This window comes from Caretta caretta, chromosome 2 (genome assembly GCF_965140235.1).
Source record: "Caretta caretta isolate rCarCar2 chromosome 2, rCarCar1.hap1, whole genome shotgun sequence".
NCBI lineage: Eukaryota > Metazoa > Chordata > Testudines > Cheloniidae > Caretta > Caretta caretta.
In genome coordinates, this window is record NC_134207.1 from 182,442,755 (window position 1) to 182,453,708 (window position 10,954).

Here is a 10,954-nt window from a genome sequence, read left to right on the forward strand (position 1 = left end):
TACACTACAGCAGCGCCAGTGCAGTGTCAAGGTCAAGATCACATACATGATATAAGAACTGATATAAGAAACAAATATTTGCCTATACATGTTTTCTCAGAAGCATGTTATTCTTATATAAATTTGGCACTGTGTGGTGTTTTATTAACAATTATCAATGAACAGCTCCCCTCACCTAGCACACCTATTTAATACCTTATTAAAACTGCAATGACTTTAAAATGGTGCCTCATCTTTCTCTACTTACATTTGTTTAGTTTTTGCATTTCAGTGATTTACAATCACTCCCCCAAATCCAAGAACTTTGGGGTGTGGGAACGGTTGTGATCTAGATCCAACCTTCATGGCTCCAGCCTATACCTTATCCTCAGTGTGATGCAATGGACAGGCCATGGCTGGGGCTCGGAATCAGGAAACCTAGAAGCAGATTCACGCCTGCACTGGTGTAGACACTGGTACAGGGAGAGAAGAGAGGTGGTTATTCAAAAGCTGGGGGGTGGTGGAGGAGGATTTCAAGCCTCAGCACACACTCAGGGCCTTTCAGGAATGAAAAAGTAATGGGATGCAGGTCTGCCCTAGCCTGTGTCCATGCCCTCTCCTGCCACCGACATGTCCCCTTGCCTCCAGCAGACCTGCTGCACTCAGACTGCTACAGAGGTGGCAAAGTTCTGTGCCTGGGCTTGGCCTGAGCCTCCTCCATTTGGGACCCTGCTTTCTATTCTTGGCTTCACCACGGACTTGCTTCTGACCTGGGGCAAGTCACTTCACTGCTCTTTGCCTCTGTTTCCTCCTATGTCAAATGTGGATAATGATACTTGTGTCCCTCTGTAAGATGCTGGGAGACAGTGGATGAAAAGTGCTATAAAAGAGCTAAGTGTTATTAGTTACTATGAACTCTGCTGGGGTTGCTTGCCGTTATAGCTTTTAAAATATAAAGCAGACCAAAGAATATAAAAGAAAATGAGAGGAGCACGGGCACTATAAGCAGGGAGCCATTATCTCCAACTTGATCCTGAGGGACGGAGGAGGGGGTTCCTGACAGAGGTGCTGGAACAATTTGTATAGTGGGGGTGCGGAGAGCCACTGAACCAAACTGTAAACCCTGTGTATGATGGAAACCACGTCACGCCAGGGGGTGCAGCAGCACCCCTAGTTCCAGCACCTATGGCTCCTGATTTGCTGGGGCGCACCTGCAGAGCTGGGATTGCAGGGGCAGGGCCTCAGACTGGGCTGCGTGGCTTTTTCTGTAGGGCCAGTTCTCCCTCTCCTGGCTCTCCTGCACTAGCTCGTTGCTTTGATCCTAACTAATGCGGAGGCAATAGCTCGCCTCCCCTTCGCCCCCACCCCAGGCAGCTTTCACCATTCCCCCCCGCAAACCCTTTAAGCCGGTGCCCCGTTTGCAAGGGGCTGAGCTCAGCAGGAGAAGGAGGGGGCGCTGCCCGGGATTAGCCAGGCCCGGCCGCCCAGAGGAAGTCCCTGCTTTGCCTGCAGCGGCGGCGGGGATGGGAAGTCAAGTGAAAGTCAACGCAGGAGCTGCTGCTGCTCGGCTCTGTGCCTCCCCTTCCCGCGGGCCGCCCGCGCCCGGGGCCCCCATGTCGCAGCGGCGGGGGGCGCGGGAGAAGGCGGAGGCCGCCGCCGCCGCCGAGAGGCGCCGCCGCCGCCACCACCACAAGCGGCCCAGGAGCCAGCGCGAGCCCCTGGCAGGCAGCAGCGGGGGCGGCAGGGAGCTGGAGCGGCACGAGCAGAAGAGGAAGAAGCGGGAGGTGCAGCAGATCCAGCAAATCCAGCACCTGGAGTCCTTGTAAGGGGTTCGGGGGGGGGGGGGGAGGGGAGAGCAGGCGGAGAGTCCCCGCCACAAGCCCCTCTCTGGCTGGGCTGGGGAGCTGCCCGCCAGTGCCCCCACCCGTTGCTGAGCCGTCATTGCAGAGATGGGGCCTGCGCCGCAGGCCGCTCTCCGTTTTAGGCCTAGCCCCTGCCTCTGTCACAGGCTGAACCCAAACCCTAGCCCATCCCCCTGGTATCTGAGCGCCTCCGGTGCGTTTGCGAACAAATCATAACACTCTGCTGAACTGGGTCCTCGGGAGGGCGCTGGAAATCCGGAAGGAAACTTGAGGGCGGCATTTGTTGCTAGCTCATGTATTTGGCCTTTATAGATAGTTAAAATACACCAATGATTTTATTTTATACATGAAAATTACAAAGGGGGTGGAATGGCCAGACTTATGGGAGTGGGACCATTTTATTATGTCACCTACTACTGGCTCCCTTCGAATTCTGGCTGATCCTTGCCAGTGGGGTGCTTCAAAAGTTTGATCTGGGTTTTTTTTTAGAGGCAATGGGTCATGCTCTACAGCTGCATGGAAATACCTCTAAACATGTTGTAAAAGCAATGTTCATGTGCTCCCAATAAAATCCTGTCTGGAAGTAACCCCATGTGCAGCCCAAGACCTTGTACTTTCAGGAACAAAGGTAACCAGGAATAATCAGTGTATGAAGCTGGAGTAGGAGTTTTATTTACAAAATCCAGTGGGACCTATCCCAGAAAATGCTTCTCATATGTTCCTCTTTTTGAGGAATGTCACTCAACTTAGTTCCAAAGTTACCTAAGTTCCCCAAAAAATCTGTCCCTTCACTTTTATAGTTGAAAGTTATAAACATTAGAAATGCAGAATCATTAAACTGATGCTATAGAGCTCTCTACACTGAGGAATCAGACCCATTGCTTTTTAACTTTGCTGCATGAATAATATTTTTATGGTCTCAATTTGGGCCATTGTCACACTTTGTGTTGTACATTTGGGCCTTGGCAGAGTGAGAGGTGTACCACTCTGTGGCTACTGTTGGGTCTAGTGCAGCGTCTGGTCGCTTTAGGGTCAGGGAACTTGAAGCAGAGTGGAAAACGTAGCCAGTGTTTCACCTGCGGTGCACAAGTCTTCTAGTGGGCCCCTGTGTGCAGTGACCTTCCAAATATGGCCCATTTTGTATAGAAATAGGTCCAGGATTTGTTGTTGTTGCTATGCCCACCAATTTCTCTGAACATTTTACAGAAGGCAGCCAGTCTGTCCATTCTCTATATACCTGTCCATGTGAAGATAGGTAAAAAAAATTCTGTCACCAGTCCTTCCCCCAACTCCTTCCCTGACTTTGTATCTGTCCTGTTTGTTTTTTAAGTGTCATTTCGAAAAAAGTGTGGGACCTGTAGTTTGGCAGCAAAGCATGATCAGCAGGATCCCTTTGGAGTGAATGAAAAAATGTACAATGTAAAAGACTTAAGATGTGCTGAATGATTCCTCTGATGCTGTAAAATATGTAAAATTGTTAGTCTCTAAGGTGCCACAAGGACTCCTCGTTGTTTTTGCTGATACAGACTAACACGGCTACCACTCTGAAACCTCTAAAATATGTGTGTGCCTTAATTTATGAAAAGGGGGTTGAGAGGGATGGAAATATCATGGGCTGCAATCATAATTTAATGTTAATTCCTTCACAGTGGGAGTAGGGATTTCTTATTGTGAATTACTCCAGACAGTGCTTAAAGTGTTGCTATTGTTAAGAAGATGATCAAATGATACCTTGGCATTGAACACCCATGTGTGCATTGTCTCCATTGGTGTCTTCCAAGTCAGATCTGCCTACTGTATGGACAAAAACAAGTCTCTCTTTCTGCTGTCAACACTGCTGATCCAACATAGCTGCAGAACAGCCTCCTGAGCCATCAACAAAACTATCACTGATGCTGTCTTCAGATTAGTTATTGGTGATGATGAATGTACTAGAGAGACAGTTTGATTATCCTGTATTAGGTTGAGCTTGTAGTGCTGGCAGTAAGAAAATTCTTGCTTTGACATTGTCAGTTGAGCATACTTATGACACAGTGTTGGAAAAAATAAATATGGAGTGGCAAGATGTCATTTTCCTTACCATAGCTAGACTTTCAAGATGAGAGAGTTGTGAATTTCTGGCAGCTAGGGCTCAATTGGATGCACAAAGCATCTCTGTAAAGCAGCATAATGAAGTTGTCATTTCCAAGCAAACACACAAAATGAAAGCATGTTTGCAAATTAGAGTGAATTGTGTGATTTGCAGAAGACATTTTTTTTTGGCTGTTTAGAAACACCACAAGCATCACTTCACTCTGTTTGCATCTCTGTGTTGCACTGTGGCTGCTACATTTCTTAAGGAGTGTAATTAAATAAAGCTTTAAGCTAAGTACGTTTAAATTATATGAAATTTTTAATTTTATAGCATTGAACGGCTTTGTTTTGTCCATGTATATAAGTCTGATGCGAAGTTGTAGAAAATAATGTTAATACAACTCAGTGGTTTGAGCATTGGCCTGCTAAACCCAGGGTTGTGAGTTCAATCCTTGAGGGGGCCATTTAGGGATCTGGGGCAAAAAATGGGGATTGGTCCTGCTTTGAGCAGGGGGTCGGACTAGATGATCTCCTGAGGTCCTTTCCAACCCTGATATTCTATGATTCTATATTTTTATTGTTTTCCAGCTACGAGAAACCTCCTCCAGGGCTAATTAAGGTTAGTAAATTGTAATAAATGTTTGGTGTTTAAAAGAAATTGTAAACACTGGGTGGAATCCTGGGTTCATTAAAGTCAATAGGAGTTTTTCCATTGGCTTTTGGGGAACCAGATCCACCTTGTATGATTCCCTCTCTCCTTGCCATTAACATCACATTAAATTAGTATGTGATGTTTTGTAGAATTCCTCTTACCAGATTCAAAGAGTCATAATTTAGTGTTTGTAACTTAAACAAAAACTGCTGCATATAAAGGCTATTGTAATCACTATATTCAATTACAAAGAAGAGAAAATCAATAGAAGTTGAAATGTAATCATTGGACTAAATGGAATAGGAGGGAAGCAATTCAGCAAGAATATTCAGGTTTGAAGGGAAAAGTTAAGGGTAGCAAAAAAGAAAAATGAGTTAATGTTACTAAAAGGGGTTAAAGAATGAAGTTATTTTATGGATATAAAGGAGGAAGGGAATATAAGGGAGAAAGTAGGTCCATTAGTAAATGATGACATATACTTATACACTTGGGTTATTTGCTTTAAAAAAGGGTAAATGAAATAGGGGTTTTGTTTTGCTTACCATTTCTATAGGAAGATGAAACTAAGCCAGAAGACTGCATACCTGATGTACCAGGCAATGAACATGCCCGAGAATTCCTGGCTCATGCCCCAACTAAAGGACTCTGGATGCCATTAGGAAAAGAAGTCAAAGTTATGCAGTGTGAGGGCAAGAAGCATCCAAATTTCATTGGGCCTTTTTCTTTTATAAATCTTTTGACTTCAGGCAAAAAAATCTTGGCAATAAGTGACTATTCCAGATATATTGACTTCATATTGATATAATAGCAGCCAGTATCTTGAAGGCTTTTGTAGATTTGCAGACTGAATTTAATGGTTTGTTTCTCTTTACTGTACTTCAACTATGTAAAGATGTTTTCCATTAATGTTTTTAAACGGTTGTGAGCTGACTCAAGGATTCAGTTTGCTTCTGTTTTACTAAAGGTTGGAGATGTAAACGTTATGGACACAGAACAGGAGATAAAGAATGCCCATTCTTTATTAAAGGCAATCAGAAATTGGAACAATTCAGAGTAGTAAGTACAAATATTGTAGTATTGGTTGTATTTTTCATTAATGATGATGGCTAATCTTGCTAGTGAAAAGAAGTCTATTAGGTTATGGTCTATAAAGGATTTTCCGCTGTATCTAGTATCATATTGATGTTGAAACCTGACCATAATCCTCTTATTAGAGAAAAATGTCTCTCTTCGTACACAGATGTGATTGAATATATTACTAATTTGCAGAAAACCCACTCTTTAAAAGGAAGATAATAATTATTTGCATATAAATTATAAGTCTGCAAGAAACTTTCAACCATTATATTTCATTAATCTTTTCAACATCAGTTATTTATGATTAAATATCAATGAACTAAAACTCTATTAACAAATAATCAGCGGTGAGTTGCCCAGGTAACATTAAGAGATTTGGAGTACCTCTCATCAAATGAGTTTGTAGGCCAAGCTATGAGGAGCCACAAGAAAGTTAGGAAGTTGTTCAAAGAGTGAATAATGCAGAAATTTTAGAAATACCTTATCTGTAAAACTCCCATGTAATCTGGCATACATTTCACAGAAAAATTCTATCCTGGGATAAGATAGGGTATGTAAAATTTCAGGGGGATTGTTTAGGTAGAAATAGAAAGGGGCAGGGTTGGGAATCAAATTTAAAATAGGAAGCTAGCTTCTTCCTTAACTGTGGACGGACAGAATGCCTTCCATATATGGGATTTGAGTGCTGGTGCTTAGTAGGTATTCTCCTTTATGCTAATGTATAGGTGTCTCTGCAATACACTTGACCATGGAAATAGTGGTAGAGAAAAAACTGGAAGATTATTTTTATTACCATAGGGCCTAGGAATCCTCTTTATAGACCAATACCCCATTGTGCTTGGCGCTGTACAAACACATGCCTCCAGAAGCTTAGCCAAGAGACAACAGAGGATATGATACTGACAGATGGAGTATGAGGAAACAATGAGATGATATTGTTCAACATGGGAGGCTGTGTTTTAAGCACACCAGTGTACTAACTGTGGTCAGGTTGTTTGAGGCATCCCCTTCAAAGGGTTTTGAAGGAGGATAATGAGGAAGTTTTGCAGATGTTTACAGGGAGCATCTCATAAACATGAGAGGCAGCATGGGAGAAAGGACTATGGTGTTTGTCTGCAAATTTAACAAGTGGGCAGTGGAGGCTTGCATCATGGGCTAATCAGAGATGGGAACTGACACCAGTGAATGAGAGATGATAGAATTAGGGTGGAAGAACATCCTGAAAGGGAAGACAAGCCACTTATGTTTGAAGCAATAAAAAAGGAGCCAGTGGAGGGATACAAGGAGGGACGTGACATGGTCAAAGCAATGAGCTAGGAGAATTATCTTTGCAGCAGCATTCTGAATGGATATTAGTGGGGCAAGATGGCCTTTGTCAAGGCCAGAGGAAAGGATGTTGCAGTAATCAAGATATGAGATAAAAAGAGCCTGAACAAGAGTTGTAGCTGTGTGGCTGGATCAGAAATGTCATGTTTTAGAGAAAAGAGATCTGCAAGATTTAGACATTGCATGGATATGAGGACCTAGAGGGAGGTCTGAGTAGAGGATGATATCCAGGTTATGGTTCTGACTCACAGGCAGGATGTCAGTGTTGTCCCCAGTGACTGAAAAAGGAAGCAATGGAGAGGGAAGGTTCAAATGTGTTAGAGGCATATTTAAGATTATTTCAGGAGTTCAGCAGAAGTTCTAATTTATTTATAACCAGTTTTATGTCTCATATCACCATAATAGTTGAGCATCTATAGGAGATAGTCTTCAGCTGTAGGAGGAGATTTGTTGTGGGCAAGGAGAGCCCTATGCAGTCAGCTACATAGTCTTTGGATTAGAGTTGCATAAACCTTTTCTGATGTCAAAAATCAGCCTAAATTCATCAAAAGGTTTGCAATAATGTCAGTGCATCATTGTGAATTGGGAGTTTGGGATTAATTGGGACCCTTCTATTGGAATAAACGTTTATTGTTGGATTGGATATTTTAATGGTAGGAAAGCGTAATAAATATATGTGCCAATGATAGTCTCTTTTACTGATATTGGGCTTTCAATTTCCTCTTTTTCAAAGGCACATGAAGACCCTATGTATGATGTAATAAGGGAAAATAAACGCCATGAAAAGGAAATGAGGTAAGTATGTCTTTGTAGTAAATAAAAAAAAAATTAATGTAAGACTTTAATTTGATATTATGCTGTGAAAATTAGATTGTATGGGCAAAATTTCCCTCACTGTTCAGCTCATCACCTCCAAACAAAAGTTAATGTTTAATGGTAAGCTTTGTATTTTAATAAACAGCTAATGCAGAAGAGGAGATGTCATTTGTCCCTTCTTAATAAATACTTGCTATTTTACTTGCTTCTCGCTCATAAATTGAAGTGATTTATATTTAATGATTCCTAGAACTGCCTATTCAAAAAATAGACATGTTCATTTTTGCCAACATTTTCAAACCTGGAAGGCTCCTAAATCTATTTTTTTTATGTCTTTAGTAAAAGTGGTCTGATTTTTAAAGGTGCTGGGCACTCACAGCTCCAATTTACTTCAATGAGATTTCTCAGCAGTTCTGAAAACCAGGTTGGTTTTATTTAGATACCTCTGTAAGGATTTAGGAAGCGAGCTTTAGGTACCCATGTTTGAAAAATGTGGCTTTTATTCCTACTGTTAAATCGTTATTCAGTAAATAGGGCAGCAGCGTTTAATTCTCTTTCTTGTTCCTTGCACTGGAAAGCATCACTGATGAGCAATGTGCAATCAACATTTGAGCTTAAGGGGTAGGGTTCAGTATAGTTGCAAGTGACCAGTTGCATGTGTTTAAAAAAAATACACACCAAGTTGAAATGGATGGTATCAAATAGAAGTAATCAAGCAAGTAAGGAGACTTTCCTTATCTGTTAAGAATCCATCTTAGTATGGAACTAAACAGGGGGGACTTTTGCCAGAGAAATTACCTGTTTTGCTAAAGGAGAACCTGCTTTTTATGTCAGTGATACCAGTGACTTCCCCCTCTTCATCATTGTAACAGAACCTCATAATTTATTCATCCTGGATTCCCCTGCATGTCAGTTAGTGGTAGTATAAAAATTGGTATGGGGGCATACTGATGGCTGTTGCCTCTGAGTACACTGTATACATATTAATATAAAAACATCAAATAACTTCTTTTGCTGGGTAGTAGTAGAGGCCCTCCCCTTATCAACCACCCCACCCACATGATGGAAAAACCCTTGAGTTGGACAAATGGCTGGCTGAAAATGGGAGCTCACAAAGCCGTAACTTGGCCTCTGACTGAACATTGAAGGGAGTGATTTGCATAGCCAGGGATCCTCCCCAAAGAGAATCTGGTGACCAGTTCTCACAAGTCTACTACATCATTCACTTTTTTTTTCGGGGCCGGGGGGGCAGCATACTGCTGCACACATGGAGAAAGGATTCTCTTTCACGTTAATTTTTGTGTATTTAGGATACAGCAATTGAAGCAACTGCTGGAAGACTCTACTTCAGATGAAGATGGAAGTAGTGGCAGCTCCAGTTCCTCAGAATGTAAAGAAAAACACAAGAAGAAGAAAAAGAAGGAGAAAAAGAAAAAGGAAAAAAAGAAGAAAAAGAAAAGAAAGCACAAAATCTTCTAAATCAAATGAAAGGTCAGAGTCTGACTGACAGCAGTCACCTGCTAAGTGCTTCTTGACCCCAGATTGTGAACTGTAAGGAAACATCCAAAGAATGAGGAAGAAACAACCAAAAAGGGCTTTGTAATAGTCTAGGAGAACATACAAACGGGTACGTCTAATGTCCCATTTGTGCCATCCTTTTCTGCCTCTCTGCAGTGGTGCACTAAGCAAGGATGAGCTCAATTATGGCTGTTTAACAAGGAATGGTTTTACTAGAGCATACCTATGTACTGTGAAACGTTGGATAATGATCATCTACCTTGATGGTTGATAAAACCTCTGTTATGCTGTCACCTGTTTTAAAAAAACAGCCACCCCCTCAGGGACCGCTTACATATTTCAGCGGAGCCCTCTAGTGAGGTAATGTTTACCCCATAAAACAATTTAATTACACACAGAGCTTCACTGTAATGGGAATTGCAGTTTGTACTGTGCAAAGCATTGAAACATGTTAGGACTTCCCATTTACAGCAAACAACAATGGGTGTTGCCATGTCCAAGCTAACTGTAATCAGGCTGTACTGTATCTTCCCCGCATGCTGATGGTCACTCTGATCATCCCATGATTGGCAGCTGGCAAGGCTTTAAAATGTGTGACATAAGGAAAAACCTATTAATGTTAATGAAGGGGTTTTACTTTCAGGCAAAAGTGTATTGTTAGCAGGGTTTATTTTTATTCACTTGAAGAAAAGCTCAGTTCTGTAATTTCAACATTATTTCTGAGCCCCACTCTACAACATTGACCAGCACCTACTCGTTAAAATAATCCTCTGAACTGCAAAATTGGGCTCCATGTGTGAAAATCTCTTGCTAAATAATAATAAAACTCTCCCACTAATTTTGCTGACAAAAGCTACCATGTTAGTTGCTTAGAAAGGAGTTTTCATGTTGGAAATGGAATGGGTAACAATGTTCTTCTGAGCATGGTTCACTATCTGTTTTGTATTGATACATGTTTGTTTCTAAAAAGGTTTGGGGAAGTAACTTTAAACGTGTTTTAATTTTACATATTTAGTAAAATATTTAATACAGTAATATTTTGTGAATCATTGTGAATACGGAAAAATACAAAGGATATTCTTGTATCAATATATGGAAGGAATTCCAGATGTTTTACAAGTATATACAGTACACTTGGTACTATAGAAATGTAGCAAAGAAAAAGCAGGCTGGACACAAGGATACTTTGGTCAAGGACATGAGGACAAATGCCTCCTTTTACAAAAAAGGTCCATGGGATCTCTAATAATCTCCCAAGGCAGACAGGACTGGAAAGATCTGTACAACAGTAAACAGCATAATACCAGATATATCTGCCCCTGCAAGATGAATGGCTAGACTGATCTCACTGTGATGTGAACCTATGGTTGCAGGAAGTCTAGGTGTTTAAAAGTAACCTGCAAGAGAAAAAGGGATTTGTCCTGTGGACTCTTTGGAACTGCTTTATGACAATGAAAGAAGCCCTGAAAAGTGTTTTACTTTGAAAATACCAGAAATGTCAAAGCTGGTTTTTCTTTGTTTTGTGAGAGACCTCAGATATAGAATTGGAGTTTTCCCTCATTGGGAGGAAAAAGGTGTGTTTAAAACATGAGCTTGGACAAGGCAATTGTAGCTGCCCAAGGTAGACTCAAACGTAGGCTCCCCATTAGGA

General features: G+C 41.6%; 1 protein-coding gene across 1 annotated transcript; it reads left to right on the forward strand.

Moving 5' to 3' along the window:
• Nucleotides 1–1,356: 1,356 nt before the first annotated feature.
• On the forward strand, nucleotides 1,357–10,338 carry RP9 (RP9 pre-mRNA splicing factor). Its single transcript, XM_048839042.2, is given in 7 exon segments — nucleotides 1,357–1,801; nucleotides 4,503–4,533; nucleotides 5,120–5,249; nucleotides 5,531–5,622; nucleotides 7,703–7,764; nucleotides 9,096–9,252; nucleotides 9,254–10,338. Coding segments are annotated over 7 exon segments (810 nt in total). The 5' UTR covers nucleotides 1,357–1,502; the 3' UTR covers nucleotides 9,293–10,338.
• The last annotated feature ends 616 nt before the right edge of the window (nucleotides 10,339–10,954 follow it).